The sequence below is a fragment of the Paroedura picta genome, chromosome 11 (genome assembly GCF_049243985.1).
Source record: "Paroedura picta isolate Pp20150507F chromosome 11, Ppicta_v3.0, whole genome shotgun sequence".
Classification (NCBI taxonomy): Eukaryota; Metazoa; Chordata; class Lepidosauria; order Squamata; family Gekkonidae; genus Paroedura; species Paroedura picta.
The window spans coordinates 28453062-28469423 of record NC_135379.1 but is presented as its reverse complement, the minus strand read 5'-3'; the positions used below and the strand labels follow the sequence as shown (position 1 = coordinate 28469423).

General features: G+C 41.9%; 2 protein-coding genes across 7 annotated transcripts in view; both read right to left on the bottom strand.

Moving 5' to 3' along the window:
* Window positions 1-234: 234 nt before the first annotated feature.
* NUP42 (nucleoporin 42) lies at window positions 235-10177 on the bottom strand. Of its 5 annotated transcripts, none has more exons than XM_077302923.1 (7): window positions 9894-10177; window positions 8310-8532; window positions 7219-7313; window positions 6272-6348; window positions 5999-6085; window positions 1156-1309; window positions 235-1038 (listed from the first exon to the last, which is right to left on the bottom strand). In XM_077302923.1, exons 1-7 carry the CDS (start codon window positions 10012-10014, stop codon window positions 464-466), a joined length of 1332 nt encoding a protein of 443 aa, XP_077159038.1. In that variant the 5' UTR covers window positions 10015-10177; the 3' UTR covers window positions 235-463. The 5 variants fall into 5 exon arrangements, with proteins under 5 accessions (XP_077159038.1, XP_077159040.1, XP_077159036.1 ...); XM_077302925.1 differs by having other exon boundaries at window positions 8310-8378; window positions 9894-10131; XM_077302921.1 differs by lacking the exon at window positions 9894-10177 and adding an exon at window positions 9471-9833.
* A 2543-nt stretch (window positions 10178-12720) lies between these two features.
* KLHL7 (kelch like family member 7) overlaps window positions 12721-16362 on the bottom strand; it is a 28308-nt gene continuing 24666 nt past the window's right edge. For both annotated transcript variants that reach the window (XM_077304791.1, XM_077304792.1), the window contains exons 10-11: window positions 15838-15935; window positions 12721-15095 (exon numbers count right to left, since the gene is read on the bottom strand). In XM_077304791.1, coding sequence (XP_077160906.1) covers window positions 14812-15095; window positions 15838-15935 — 382 coding nt within the window. In that variant the 3' untranslated portion in view covers window positions 12721-14811. The remainder of the gene's footprint in view (window positions 15096-15837; window positions 15936-16362) is intronic.

Below are 16362 nucleotides of genomic sequence, written 5' to 3'. Positions count from 1 at the left end.
ATGCAAGGATGAGGACTGTGGTGTTATGCTGGAGTTTATGGTCAAAACTACAGAAACAGTGAGGGATGGAAGAAAGGGTTTGTGGGTCATGTTGGAACTACTACAATGGGAAGCGGGAATTGGTATGATTTTAAAGGGATTAGGATATGTTTTGGATTAAATTGCTTGCAAATGGTTCTTGATCATAAGGGCATGGTAGCCAACATCCCCAAATAATTGGATTTAGGACTGCTGTGTTTTTAAATGATTGCGAATGCTTTATTTTATGGTGTGCTCTTCTCAAGTTAACTACATCCATTTTGGAGGCCACAAGTTAAAACAGATAACTAACTGGTTACTATAAATGAAAATAATTTTCCTGAAGCAATGGCAATACGCCAGAACAAATATCTCAGTTATGAAGAAATAAAATTGAAGACTAGACCCTGGGAACAAAAGTGCTAAAAGACATCTTCCAAATACTTTACACAATTAGAAGTTCCATGGGAGGTGGCTTTAAAGGAATCTTTCCTAGTGTAAATTTCTTTGCTTCAAATTGCTTCAGCTCATCTGCAAATAGTTCATTCCTCGGTGTAAATAATTTTTCAGAAATGGTATTGGTCTGGGTTACTGATGACGCAAGTGCAACACTCTTCCCAAAAGCATTTGTGGGTTGTCCAAACAGGTTGCTCCTGGAATCCAAAGTTGAGGCAGCAACTGCTGAATTGCCAGCACCAAACACAGGAGCAGATGTGTTATTTGAAGAACTTGTGGGAAGTGAATGTCCAAACCCTGAAAATCCAGAAGTTCCAAAGCCACCAGAAGCTGCAGAACTTTTAAATGAAAAGGAAGCTGCAGATGAAGCACTTTGGTGCCCAAAGCCAACTGAATGGGTAGTAGTAGTAGTAGTAGATGAAGCAGTTGCACCCAGCGATGAATGCTTCTGAGCACCAGAATGGCTCCCAAATGCAGGCAGGCTTCCAGATGAGACATTAGCAAGTTCCAAAGGTGATTTGAATGAAAAGGATTTAATGCTGCCATGTTTATTCACAGGAAAGGCTGCAATAGGAGCACACAGAACAGCATTTATAAAACATATATGTTAACTACTTTAAGAGAGAACAGCAGAAAAATACAGGCATGACTGATTACTTGAGTTTAGCATAAAATACTCACTTGATGTCCCAAAAGCTGATGACTGCTGTCCCCCAAAAGCTGACTGCTGTTCCCCAAAAGCTGATGACTGCTGTCCCCCAAAAGCTGACGACTGCTGTCCCCCAAATCCAAATGCATGTGGTGGTTGACTAGCTACATCGTTGAGTTCAGATATCTTAGAACAAAAAAAGAAAAAAAAACACCTCTAATCTCCTTGAAAACACAGGTTCTACAGCATACAGTTTAATGGTGTGCAAGGCAACCAGATATAAACCACCATCTGTTCAACAAAAGAATAGTAGTAAAATTATGAAGGGTTCACTGTGGGTTCCAGTGTTACCTCAGACTAACAAAACCTATTCCCGCATATCACAACATGAATTCTGATTCACAATGGCTTGTGCTGAAATAAATGTTGTTAATCTTTGTGGTGCCATGGGATGCCTGTTTAACTGAAATTACCATCACCTTCTCAATGTTTATGTTACCATCATACAATACCATGCACTTAAAAACGTCCATAGATCAGTGATTCTTAGGCCATCTGTCTGAGCCCTACCTGCTGGGTCTCCAACACCAATAGATGGAGATTCTTTTGATGCTTTGGGGAGGCACCTGCTGCTGGTGTGCAAGTGAAGACAGCAAGGGAGCAGCTCCACCTCCTCCCTTTGCACCAATAATGACAGCAGCAGGAGGTCAGTAAGCTGAAGACACTCCATAGTCCAGAGGATTTCTTGTCAGCACTGGCAGATTCAGGGGGCATCTCTGCACATTAGTAAAAATAGTGTTAAGCCAGCTGAATGGCAAAGCGCTAAATTTTATTGGACTTTTATCCCAGCCCCTCCTCACCTTTTTGCTGTCTTGCCTTTATCTGTCGACTTTCTGCGCATCTCACCCTCCACATCTGCTGCTGGAAATGGCGGAAGAGAGCAACGTGCCTTATACACGTCACACTTCCACCTGCCAATCAATTCAGGCAACCAATCCCCTTCCTCCATTGACTACAATGGGAATTTCAGCTTTTCCGCCTTTCCCAGGGCCTGGGGTGGTGGTTAAGTTACAGCCTCCAAACTTTCCAGGTAGCTCCGGAAGGCTCTTCCCTGGCTCCCCTCCAAATTCCATAACGATTGGTTCAAGTGGTCCACTTCTAGGTGCTCCCGAAGAGGGTGCCCCCATCCCTCCATTATATCCAATGGAGAGTCCATCCTATAGGACAGGGGTAGTCAAACTGCGGCCCTCCAGATGTCCATGGACTACAATTCCCATGGGCCCCTGCCAGCAAATGCTGGCAGGGGCTGATGGGAATTGTAGTCCATGGACATCTGGAGGGCCGCAGTTTGACTACCTCTGCTATAGGATATAATGGAGGGATGGGGGCACTCTTTTTGGGAGCCCCTAGAAGTGGATCCCTTGGACCAATCAATCTCAAATTTGGAGGGGAATCGAGGAAGAGCCTCCTGAAGGTACCCTGAAAGTTTGGAGGTTGTACCTAAAAAAAAAAAAAACAGGCCCCAGAAAAGGTGGAAAAGCCAAAATTCCCATTGTAGTCAATTTACTTTAATGGGGGTGAAGCGAAACTGGCAGGATTGGGCCCTTGAGTAATTCACGAGTCCTTTGGTTTTGCACGGGGAGGGGGGGAATCGTTCCTGATTTGGGGTGAGGGAGAAAACTTTCAAGAGGCACACTTTAAAAACATTTTCTTTTATTTCTGGCATTGCCTATATGTGTGTCCGCCTAGTCATTGCTCCAGGCATGTCACCATTTTTAAAAAGAAATTCCTGTTCCCAGGAGAGGGAGGCAGGTGCAAGGGCAGAATGATACAGATGACTCTAGCATGTTTGAGCCTCTATACCTTCCTTCTGCTGGTTGCCTGCTGGTTGCTCTCTGGCTGCTAGCACTTTTTAGATTGGTGAATCCACTTTATGCAGTTCCCAAACTCACGCTTTAAAATGGAGGATATGGTGAGCTGTCGGCTGGCCAGACGCTGGATGTGGGCGACGTCATGTAGAGCGGCCAGAATATAATGCCTACATTTCACTATATTTAACGCGTGCAGAAAAGCCCAGAGACATCTCTCTTTGAAAAAAACTCTCTCTTGCCTCTCTTTCCCAGCCTTTCTTTGGCTAGCTGGTTCTCCTATGCACTACATGTATCTACAGCATGAACTCCACTATGAGTTCATAATGCTGACGTCTGTCATGTGGGTCAGATTATGTGACTTCCTGTCATGAGGCCCAGCTCACAATGTGTCTCATATTGCTGCATGAGTGTTAAAGGCTGGCCCTGAGGCTGAAAACCTCTGTGGTAGATCAGCAAGAAAGTAATGGCAGGATGAGTCTGGTATCAATAGAGGTATTGACTAGGTGAGCCACTGTGATTCCAGCAATGCTTTACTGAAGAAGTGGGATTTGAGGATAAAAGGAAATTAAAGAACTGATCTAAAGAAGGTATTCAGCAAACAGAGAGAAGGAAGCAAGAAGGGTTGGTTTTTATATGCTGCTTTTCTCTACCCGAAGGAGTCTCAAAGCGGCTTACAGTTGCCTTCCCTTTCCTCTCCCCACAACAGACACCTTGATAGGTAGGTGAGGCTGAGAGAGCCCTGATATCACTGCTTGGTCAGAACAGCTATATCAGTGTTGTGGTGAGCCTGAGGTCACCCAGCTGGTTGCATGCGGAGGAGCAGGGAATCAAACCTGGCTCACCAGATTAGAAGTCCACTCCCCTAACCATGACACCAAGCTGGCAGAAGAGACAAAGGCAGGCACAACAGAAGGCCACCTCCAATTGCAGTAGCAAAGTAGAGACCAATGAGAATGGGAATTAAGGGAGATCAGAGAGCAGCTATATTTGGATGCAAAAAGGTGGAACACTGTAGGATCTCTTGGCTCATTTGGCTACTTCTAAGAATTAAGGGCAATTATAACAGATAATAAAGGGCATGATTTATAAAGACTATTTTTCTAGTTTGTTGTAGATAATAATGGCCCACTAATTCAGCAATGATCAACTTGCTCCAACCAGTGGGAAGGGTGGGGGGGACTGACCAAACCCTTCTCTGACCAAGCTTAATGTGACCAGATTGTCCCACTTTTGGAGGGACATCTGGGGGAACCTGGCAAATTGTACTTATGTTGAAATTAAAAAATATATATTACAATACTATTTTTGTGTTCTATGCATTCTATGAAACTTTTTGTTGCTCCATATAGACCAAATTTTTAATCAAGAACCCCCCCGGTCAATGGTGTCCCGTTTTACCAATGTTAAAATCTGGTCACCTTAACCAAGCTGCTTAGAAAGCGGACGGCATCCACAGCCATGGAATGATTGTTCCTGCTACTGCTTCCCACTAAGAGGAAGAGAGGGAACAATTTCTTTTTGAGCAACACATTTGTCAAGCCAAAGACAGCCCATGGGGTTCTGCTTCACACCTAGTCAGTGTCAAGACACTGGCCTTTTTTAGCCGTTTCTTCGACTTTCCAAATTTTTTCAGGCTTTTGGATGTATTCAAGTTACTGAAACCTAATCAAGTTACTGAAAGCTCCACTCTGGGAAGTTAATGTCCCTCCAACTTGCGGTTTCCAGCAAGATAAGGGATGAGGCACTGGCACAGGCGCAAGTGAAATAATGGGCCTGAGGGCTTGGAGGCCAGAGAACAAGAGGGAGTTTCACACTCACATTCTATTTCATTAGCACAAGGAACCCTGAGCATGCAAAAATTGCTTGATTGTGAATACATGTCAGTTGGAAAAGCATTTGGTCACATGTCTTGACAACCTAGCTGACTGGCCAAACAAGAACAGGCCAGCTGCAAAAAGTCTGATATAAAGCAAGGCCCTTCATTCTAGCCCTCCTCGTAGCTGCAGGTTGGGCCTTGGGCTGCCGGAACACCTGCTTTTGGGAGTTCTATCTGGACTTTATACCTTCGGTCTGACTAAGCAGTATTTGTGTCAGAGGACTAAAGCATGAATATGTATTTTTGGTTAGCTATTTAATTTAATTATTTTCTTCCCTATTTTGTACTGCTTAAGAATTTGTATAGTTCTGCACATTACTTTTAATAAACTTTATTGATAAATACAGTCCTGTGTTGCTGTTTTGTGACTTTGGTCTAAACCCAGTACCTCAACTTATTTTGGCCAAAGCAACGTAATGGAATTCAACTTGCAGGTGTTCTACCTTACTGCAAGTAAGTGCTAACTTCTTAGTTAATACCCAGTACAGCTGGATACCTACTCCCTCAATCTCATAGCTCGGAGGGGCCAATGGTGGCTTGTTATCCTGGGCAGTGAGGATTCATTCCCCATTTCTGTGCGTTGATCTTCATCTCAAAGCCTTCTTGTGGGATGATGGGGCTTTGACAGCCAGCACCCCATAGAAACTGAAAGTCTGGGGCACACGCAGGCACCAGCACCACCCCCACAGACCTTTTGCCCTGGCTGCCTAATGTCAGAACAAGATCTGTGCTTAGTTATCATTGCTCTGTTCCAGTGGTACTCACTTCACAGCTCATAGAGAACCATTCACTTGCATTCTTGGCATGGGGCTTGCATCTCAGGGAAGCTTGTAGCTTATTTATTCCCCAATGGCAGCTGTTTCAAGGTAGGAACCACCTGCCAGCTACAAGTCTCCCACCAGACAAAGACTTAGCCCACTTTCCTGAAGCATGGGGCAAATGCCTCATTGAGGAGCTGTGCTCAGAAAAGCCATAAGTGGTATGTCAAAGACCCACATATGGCTCGAGCCTAAGTATCTCTGAGCTAATTCCTTCTTCCTTTTTACCCAATAAAGAAGTCATGCCAGATCCTCACAATTAACATGCACATATATGTGTAATTAAAGCAAATAACCTTCTGTTTCTCACCAATGCAGTTTTAGTAGAAGGATTTATATTCTTCAACTCAAGTAGTCTTCTTTTCCACTGGGTGACTAACTGTTGGACTGAGTTGACCTGGAAAAAAAGGAGGGGGGTCAGAACTTGGTCTCTACCAATCAAGCTTAGAATGGACAGAGTCTCTGAATGACTGTGATTCAAATGCATGGATCTTAATAAAGGAACTTCATTACTTTTCTACCATCCAAGCACATTTCTCTGAAAAACTTTCCCTATTTGATAGCCAAAACAATAGTGACTTACATAATTTTGAATATTACTATTTGCACTGCAGTTATAGTATTCAAGATGTAGTTCTTCAGGAGAAAAGTCTACAAAACCTGCAAGAAAACAATCAAAACTGTGAGGCGGAATACTGCTTCTTGTCCCAGCTATGAAATAACAGTAAGCACATCTGTCTGTAACACCTAACAAGTTAGATTTACTGCAGACAGTCATTGGCCTACGAAACTGCAAACTCATAACAGAATTGTCTTAAATTTCTCTTTTTTACCTAAAGTTTACTTAAAGTTGTTTTGGAAGTGTCCTGTTTTACTTCGGGGCTGTAAGCTCATGAAGTTTTCAAATTCATCACTGATTCACTGATGGCTGAACTAGTTGTTATTTTACCAGATGTTACTTCAACAAGTGTGCAATTTCAGCTTCACATTTGCCAGTGTTGTGTGGTGGTAATGAGTGTCACACTAGAATCTGGAAAACCAAAGTCTGGATCTCCCCTTGTTTCATATTAGCTCACTAAGTAACCTAGGGGTGGTCATATACTCTTAGCCTAGTGTACTTCACATAATTCTTGTGAGGATAACAAGGAGGATAACATGCTTTGGGTACCACTGGGAAGATAGGGTATATAAAGGAAAACTAGGCTCAGGATCCCTGTATTTCAGGATGTTAACAGCTGATTAGGCCTGGCTAAACTGCCACAAGCAAGCCAGATCTGCATGAAAAGCTACAAAGCACACAGTTGCTATGCACCTGATAAGGATGTTAGATTGAAGGAGAGACACAGTTATACCCACAGCTATGCTGAACAAGAATATTAAAAGCACTGTCCACATTAAACGCTCATTAAAAGAGACCCCTTATGTGTGCATATATATAATACATGTTTTATTGCTTGATATCCAGAAAGAAAGAAAAAAGACTATACTGTTTGGGGGGGGGGATAGAATCAACACTAGGGAAAGTTTTACCTGAAATATTAGGCTTGTCTTTCAATGGTGAATAGGAAGAAAACATCCACTGGCCTGAAGATTCCCAAACCTCCATGTCTTTCATTATAATATCACTGGATAATTAGTATCAAAAAGTCATAAACCAAACTAGTTTGGAGATCAGCAAAGCAAAACACCAATTTAAAGCTAGAATTCTTTTAAAAACATGGCAGGTCAAAAGCCTACTGAAAGGGATATGAAGGAAAAATAAGTTTAAAAAGTTAGCATTGCTAGTTATTTTCAATACAAAACCATGAAAAAATAAGCAACTGGAGAGCACAGAATACAGGAACAAACCAGGACACAAAATACTTGGATAAGTGTTTCTTTAGATGTATGATAGCTTTTCTCCAGGTTTTACAGCACTTTGGTATTCCTGCACTCACAATGATTTGCAATGGATCTAGGTTGATAGATATGACTTACGCAAAAGGGGCTTCTTCCAAGTTCATAGAAAATCTCCTGCTATCTATATCATGGCCCCACTATGCAGATTTTAAATTCACAATTGGAGCCATTGCACAAAATTAGACATATTGACCTCCAGATATACTGAATCTTTTTAGTTGCAGCACTGGAATGCTAATCTGATATTAAACAGCAACACATTTATCATAAATGCTGAAAGAATTATATTATATTAGAAGGACTTTGGGAAGAATACCAAAGGGGGACAGAAGGGTCTTGCAACACCTTTTTGATCAGCTTTTCCTCCCTCTGATTCTGTTTCCTTCCTTGTCTCTGATTTTGCTAGCTGCCTACTCATTCCTTGCCCTTCGAAACTCACTTCTGCAAGTTTCAAAATATTCCTTATCTACCTCTCAGAATACTACTGAGATCTTCTTAGATCTTAACACTATTTCAGACTTCCTAGACAGCCATGGACAACTCCGGCAATTATGCTTGTAGCAGCCAAGCTGCTTCAACCTTGATACTTACTTATTTAAATAGATTTTAAGAAGTCTAACTGCATGTAGGTATTAAGAATGCAAGGGATCTTTTTTTCTTTTGTTTAACATTTGACTCATTCAAAGCTAGCAAAAACTCAAAGATAAATTGCTGCAACTTACAGAAGTTTCTCGTCGTCATTTTTAAAGCCATTGTCATTTGTGTCTTCATTAGAATTTAAGGCAGCAAACCTATTGTGGGAAAAGCCCAAGTTAGCCTGGGGTCCATGGAATGTTTTCCCATGATCTCTGTCACTGCGCCAGTTTGATGTTTTAGAAAAACTGGGTGGTTGAACGATGGGGTATCTCTGATTATGGCCATCCCATCCGCCTCTTCTGCTGGAGCCTTAAGTTGGAAAAGAAAAAGAATACATTTATCTTCTGTGAAATAAAACAAGTCTGAAAGCTGATTTTAACACTGAGCCTTTTCTTCCCTGCATTTTGAAATAAGAAACCATACATCTACGGCAGTGATCTTCACTTTTCCAGACTAAAGATCTACCATGTGTGGGGCCAATCATGCTACAAGCAAGTGACATAAAGTCATTTGACACCAGGGCTGTAGGACAGGAAGAGAAGCCAGAATTATGACCTCACCAGTGGCAAGGCCAGGACTGTGGGCAGCTGAACACTGAGAAAACCAGCAGTGGGAAACAGCTGAGCTCCAGGAGGTATATCAAACTGAGGCACAAGTTCAAGTGTCAGAGTTACAGAGGAACCCTCTCAGTAGCTGAATGGCTTAACTTCCATTTCTGCTGTTTATCCTACCATCTGTATAAACAGATGCATTCCTCAGCACTAAAATGCAGGGGGGGGGGGAGGCTGACAGCTCAGCAGGTAGGTCTCCAAGTCTCCACAGGTTGAAAGCCCACTGTTCTACTATTGTAGTTGTAATAACTGCTATTGTAATAACTACTATTGTAGTTATATTAGAAGGACTTTGGGAAGAATACCAAAGGGGGACAGAAGGGTCTTGCAACACCTTTTTGATCAACTACAACTACAATAGTAATTACAATAGCAGTTATTACAACTACAATAGTAGTTACTTATTTGCGTGGAACGAATGTTGTCCATTATAGAAAAAGAGAAAGGACAACAGATTTAAACAGGCAAACTTATCACAGCCAGGCACACCAGCACTGATACCATTTACTACCTGGTGTGTTAAGAACAGAGAATGCTATTCATCCCAAATACATTTTTAAAATACGTAGAAGGGAGAGGTATCTAAGCCAACCCTAGAACCACGGGCTATTTCTCAGGTAACCCAAAAGATCTCACTGACTGCCGGCATGACAGAATAGGTATTTCTGGAGGCATCTATCCCACTTTTCAACCAAAACTGGCTCCAACGCAGCTCGTCCAGTAAACGGACCCGGTGCAACTGCCATTGAAAAGCCGCACGGCATCCTTCGGGGAGCGAATTTTCAGTTGAACTGAACCCGACCATTAAACCACATCTCAGAGGCGGCGCTTCCCACTGAACTGGCCCTCGGCCGAGTCCGGGCTGCTGGGCCAGGCGGCTGAACCAGGCCAGAACAGCCACACGGGGAGGCAGCGGCTGCTTCCTCCCCGACTCGTGAGGAGCCGGACCAGGGCTGCCGGGAGCGGCGGGGCAGGCACGGTCCACCCGGGGCCACAACAGGCGACAGCTGGCTGCGAGCCGCGGGAGAAGCTTCCGTCCCCTGCAGCCGATCGTATTACCGGGGCTGGGAGAAGACTGGTGCGATCCTCCGCCGTGGCGCGGGTGCAGATTCCAACACCGGTCGCCGAAGCGGCAGTGGCCCTGCAAATAGTAGTGGCAAATCCTGCCGGCGGAGGCCATGGCCTTGAGGGGCGCTTGAGGAGCCACTCAGCGGGTCTTCGGCGAGCCCGTGCTTGGGGGGGTCATGGCGGTGACGCACCAACAGCGGCGGCGCAAGGCGGCCGACGAGAACGGGCCGTTAACGGCAAAGCGCTCTAAGCTTCCCGGTTCTCTGACGTAACTTCCGGCATCCCTTTGCAGCTTCCGGTGAAGCCCCGCACAAGGGAAGAGCTGGGATTTAACGGTGACTGTGACAATGGATGCGAAAGGGCCTTGGACCCTGGAAAGATTTGAAACTGAGCAGGCCGGCGCAGAAATCAGCGTCCTTTTATTACGCTCCATTGCCAGCCGGATGAACTCTGTCCCCCAGGTCGCTAGCCGTTACGAACCTGTCGGTGGCATGGCGACGCTCCTGTGCCTCCAAGCTGGATAAGCAGAAAGTCCTCAGTGAAAGTCCGCGCCGATTTGCGACCACACCATTTCCCCAGGGGCTCAGTTCAAACCCAACCACTGCCTGCACAGGGGGACACGAGTAACCACAGAAGCAGGCCCCACTTTAAAAAATAAAATAAAATTTAGAACTGTCCCCGGGTAGATCTCGCTTTGCCCATGTCAGATATTCCATATTGTCCATCGGAACCTCTGTCCACATCCCTCAGAGCCTAGAACACACACTGGCTGCTAGAGGATATAGAAATTGCCTTATGGCGTTACCTTCTTGCTAGGGTGCCTTACGGATTCAAAAGACACCTGGCTGGCCCCAGGAGAAACCTTGGATACTCTTCAGCTCCAGCAGAAAGGGACTGGGAGGAATAGCCATTAGGGATCACAGAGGATTAGATTCAGGTTGCTGAGGCTAAACAGGTTGCTGCTTAATGAAATCCAGTACAGGAGAACAATATGAACATATTGTCCCCTTCCTGAATTAAGGACAAAGCAGGACAAGAGGTTTCGGCCCTGAACAATATAGCATGGTGAGGAGGCTGACTGAGGCAGAGATACCACTGACACAAAATTGTTCCAGGGTTGAAAGGACTAATCCATGTGTTCCATCCACCCAGCATCTCAGCTCCAACTCCCTTCTCTATAGAACCCAGTACCTGGGACAGGATAGTCCCCCCAGCAGTCCCAGGATAATCAAGTGAAAAATGATTGTTGCTTTAGGATTGAGTCTGGTGTGTGCGCATGTGTCCCCCACTCTCCCACAATAGCAAATACTCTGTTTTCTCATTTCAGTGGTTATTTGGGAAAATTTTATGCCATCTCTCTCCTGCTTATGATAGCAACACTCTCAACAGAGTATGACTCTCAGCCGCCTCGAGCCTTCGGGGGGAGGCGGGGTATAAATATAAATATAATAATAATAATATAATAATAAAATATAATAATACTTTCCTTATAATTTTGCAAACACCCTTCTGAACCTGCCCCCAATATCACTACTGGAGCAACTTTATATATTGCCATCCTTTTGTTTCCAGTGCAATGCTGTCTAGGATTCATAGAACTTTTGGCAGTTTTTAAAAGTACTAACCAAAATCATGCACAACTCTTCATTCATTCCATAATGGAACAAAGTTTGAGTCCAGTGGCACCTTTAAGACTAACAGAGCTTTATTCAAAGTATTATCCAATGGCATCTTCTTATATCTGAAGGGGGGGGCATTAGATGCCACTAAGTGTTAGCCTTGACCTCAGCCATATGCCTGGTGGAAGAGTGCCATTTTACAGGCCCTTCAGAACTTTGACACTTCCAAAAGGGTCAAAGACTCAGCTGGCAGCTCATTCCACCAGGCTGAAGCCAGGGCCAAAAAGGCTGTCTTTCTATGTATGTGTAATACTCCAGATAGCAAAAAAGAAAACACAATTAGCTGTGTCCAGAGTCAACTTAAAGACATTTTGCCACCCCAGCCCTCTGCACTGCATTTAATCCTAATGAGAATAGAAATTATAAAAAATCACTTTGCTTGTGGTAATAATAAGGTGACTTCTCAGAATCCCTTTTTATAGGGAGGGAATGGAAAGCCTTTTTTTTGAGCACCCATAGGTGTCTCATTCTACACTGGGGAAGGTGAGATCTCTGTTACACCTGTAATTAAGGAAGACTAGCTTACATGGCTGGAAACCAGACCATAAAATGGATAGTCATGCGACACTAATGACTATCAAAGCATAAGCCAGCTAGGAATAGCTTAAAACCTCCATCACAAAGATGTTTCCTAAAAGCAGAAGTTTTAAAAGTTCATATGTACTTTCAGGAGGTGTGTCAATAGTTCAACTTGACTGTTTCTCCAAGGCAGTTTATATGTCAGTGGACTGCACAGGAAATGTTTACTACAGACACATTTTCTTGATTGTACTAAACTTATGTTATTTTCTTCGTGAAGCATTAACCCTTTAGGTGGATGCGCAGAGTGTAAACTATCTCTCAGACAATGGTGAGGAAATGTGGTCGCAGAGAGGGTATAAAAAGGGGAAATGCCTGTTCTGCCTTTGAGCTGCCTTTGTTGACATGGCCCCATATTAAACACCTTTAATATGATATAGGAGAAGGTGTGCGACCCTTTGTTTCCAGTTTGATAAGTGGAGTTTAGATAGTTCAGCTGTAGTGGAGCCCTTTGGCACCCTGCACAACAATCCAAGATCTAAAACCTACCCCTACAGGTTCTAGATCATATTTTTTACTTTGCTTTGTTGGAATATTAAATAAACACTTAACAAGAAGCATAAGAAAAACAAATATATTTAATTAAAAGTCTACTGACCCACAAGCCTCACTGAGGTATTTGTTTTACTTTCAGAAAATCTGTTAATACTGAACGAAATTATTCAGTAATCAAGAATGATCCATACATTTTTCAATACACAAAGTCTAAGAAAACTTTTTTTGCACAGTAATTTTCATATACTAAATACTAAGAACCAACAATAAAATGTGACTTCATGTATTAGCTAGATATGTAATGGAGAATGGAGAAATGTTGAAAGAAGGAAAAGAATGAAACTGTTCATACTAAATTGCAAATGTTTAGATAAATTGAATATGGAAAGGGTCTAAAAATTGAATCCCACTTTTAACGTGTCTTTTTTTTAAAGGAACTTTGAAACTAAAAAAAAACCCTTTATAATTTTACACAAAGGTGAGCTTTACAATTCTTCATGTTTTTATTAGTTATTCCACTCTTGATAAATCTATTCAACTAGAAAAATGTGCTTCTGAATTGGTTTAATAATCCCACACTATCAAAATTAAGAGCAGTCCTTAAAAGGTTGGACTTCTATGCCTCTCTATATATAACTGTTTAGTGTAGTATAGATTTAAACTACTAATTATAGGATTTCTAAAAGACAGTAGTAAGAAGAAAATACATAGAAGTAATTTTTAACACCATAAATTGTTTTAACATGTAAAGTCTTGCGAATGGTGTTTGAACTCTTAGTGAATTACAAATATGAAGAAAAAAGTTGATGGACTGAACAATATTTTATACCCTCAAACATGTTTTATACATGTGAAAAATCATTTACCTCATCACATGCAAACTTTACTTTTCACTTTCCACATAATTATCCAGAGTTTCTGAAACTGCAGGCATATAAGGAATGTGAATGAATTTTGATCAACACTAAGGCAAACAAGGAATTGGAAAGAATGTATATTTAGATACAAGCTACTTCCTGCATTTACATATTCTGTTATAACCAAGAAACTAAACCAGAACAGGGCTATGCAGCTGAGGTGGGCATGATCCATATTAATTTTCTGAAATAAAAAAGTAATGGACTGCGATTTATAATACTGTTGAGACAATTAAATCCTCCCAGAAACTGAAGTTGACAGGAAGAACCCCAACTGTAAACTTGTGTTCTCACATATAAATGCTAACTGTCACCTAGACTGCATGTAGTAACTCAGAAGCAGATTTTCCTCCCACCCTCTCTTGGTTTTTCAAATGGAATTGACAACCAATGAAGAAGTGTCAGGGGAAGTGCACTGTGTGATCTCAACTGGTTCAGTGCTTAGTTTAGAGAAAAGGTGTGTTTATGGAGGAGGAGAGCAGGGAAGCATACAACCCTCAACAGCATGCACTTAATGGCTAACTTCTATTATGCACTTAATTGACATGAGATAGTAGAAAAAGCATGGAGTATATTGTTTGTGCATCTGGCATCCTGGTGTCAATACGGGAATATCTGGGAAGAAAAGCATCTTCCTATTGCTAGGTATGCTTCCAAGACTGTGATAAAGCATCAAATCAAGGAGCATATGCCCTTAGTCATCTGAGCCAGCTCAGCACAGACACAAATTCTGTAAGTAGTTAAAGTATTTAGTTTAACAGCCTTTTCAGTTGGATACTGGGATACATCCCTCTCATCTTGTGATGAAGCTGCATAGTAGTAATATAGCACATTTTTCTGAAGAACAGCAATTTTTCTGAAAAACACACTAGAAACATTTTGTTATACCCACCTCTGCAATGTGAATCCTCTCACAATTAAAGTTAATGAGAAAGCTTTCTGCAAATATTTGCCAATATATTAAGGCAGAGCTGGGTTTGTTTTTTGGCAACACTGCACAAATGCATCTTTAAAAGACTGTTTTAATGTGTCTTTATTCTAGGCTGGTAAAAATACTTCCAGTCTTCAGATAGAAAATGAAAAAATAAAACCTGCGCAAGCAACTCCACATTATATACATAACGGTGATAAAATGGCATCTCAGCAGTATTCACTCTGACAAGATATAACTAAAAATGCAGAAGTATCATGGGACGCAAATCAGTCATGCAAAAGTACTTTACGAGTTCCTCAAAGTCTTCATGTTTCTAATGTCTCCTCATTGGCTCCACAAGTATCAACTACACAGATTAAACAGCTGGTCACTGGGAAAGCACGGACTTTGGAGTTCGCTATCCACTTATCTGTTTCAGTGTTATATTCAAGGATGTGTCCTAATCGACCTACACCCTGAAACCCAGCTAAGACATACACGATTGAACCCACAGCAGCACATTTCACTGTTACACCTTTCCATGGCATGGGCGACACCATCTTCCACTCATTCATTTTAATGTCGTAATACTCTACATTGTCCAGGCCACCTAAAAAAAACCACAAAGCTCAAATAAGTATTCTTAAACATTAACACAGTTGAAAGTTAAGAGACCGTTTTAAGTTTCCCCAGAAAATAGTACTCTTTTATAGTGATAAAAAGTTACAAGCTATGAGTGAAAATATAGGTGTATTTACATTTTCAACCACACAAACAATTCAGCTTTTAACTACTGATTTGCATGTACTTTGTGGGAGAGAAGGCCTTGGAGAAGTTTGAAAGAGCAACTGTGTGTGGCTTATTCATTTTCGGGGGGCGAAAATTATTTTAGTTTTGTTTCTTTGCATTTTTTCCCACTCTTTAATCATGCAAATGATGAAGGTAAATGAATTCTATTTTTGGATTCCAAAACCTGGAATCAGGATATTCCACAAGTTTGTGTTAATTATTGTTAATGTTTTTCAAGCGTACCTTATCATGGAAAACAAGGGTAAGTGTATGTTCATTATCAGCTGTGTTTGGTAGGTGTTTATTTCAGTAGCAAACCTTAATTATTCTGATATCACTGGAATTTTATATCTAAAAAAACTTTCCCCCAACATATTCAGGTAGACAGCTCATTCTACCATGAAAGTGGTAGCCTAACCGTTTGCAACAGCTTCTTCAGGTATGCCTGAGGAAACACTGTCAGACCCTCACCCCCAACTTTGCTGTATGGGCTCAACCACTAGCATGCTATCCTAGGCATAACAGATGTTACAATGCAGACACAAGAATTATTTAATACATACCCAAGCCATTTTGCCCCCCTACTGCAAATATTTTGTCTTTGACGAATACCAGCCCATGATTCTTTCGGGCTTCAAGCATCGGACAGAGCTCTGTCCACCTGAAGTGATTTAAAACATAAGTAGTTTTATCAGGGTTATTTTTAGGATAATTAAGTGTGCAGAGGAAAAGGCTTCCTTACTCCTCCCTATTCTTTTTCAAACAGAAACATTAAGATGACTAACACATATAAATGGTATGTGGCAATCCTATGCAGATGCAAGTGGGTAGTTGTGTTGGTCTGTAGTCGCACAACAAAATTTGAGTCCAATGGCACCTTTAAGACCAACAAAGATTTATTCACAGGAAAACTCACACCTTGAATAAATCTTTGTTGTTCTTAAAGGTGCCATTGGACTCAAATTCTGTAATCCTATGCTGTTACTCTAGTCTAGACCTAATGATTTCAGTAGGCTTAGACTAGCATAACTTTGCATAAAATAACACTGAAAGACTTGTGATGGCAGATAAATAGATGAGTTTGCCAT

Coding starts and splice junctions, on each gene's coding strand:
- NUP42 (XM_077302921.1), bottom strand. CDS start 9,639: ATGGTCGGGTTCAGTTCAACTGAAAATTCGCTCCCCGAAGGATGCCGT. Junction 8,533..9,470: donor TTCTGTCATGCCGGCAGTCA/GTGAGATCTTTT, acceptor TTCCAACTTAAG/GCTCCAGCAGAAGAGGCGGA. Junction 1,039..1,155: donor ATCAGCTTTTGGGACATCAA/GTGAGTATTTTA, acceptor CTCCTATTGCAG/CCTTTCCTGTGAATAAACAT.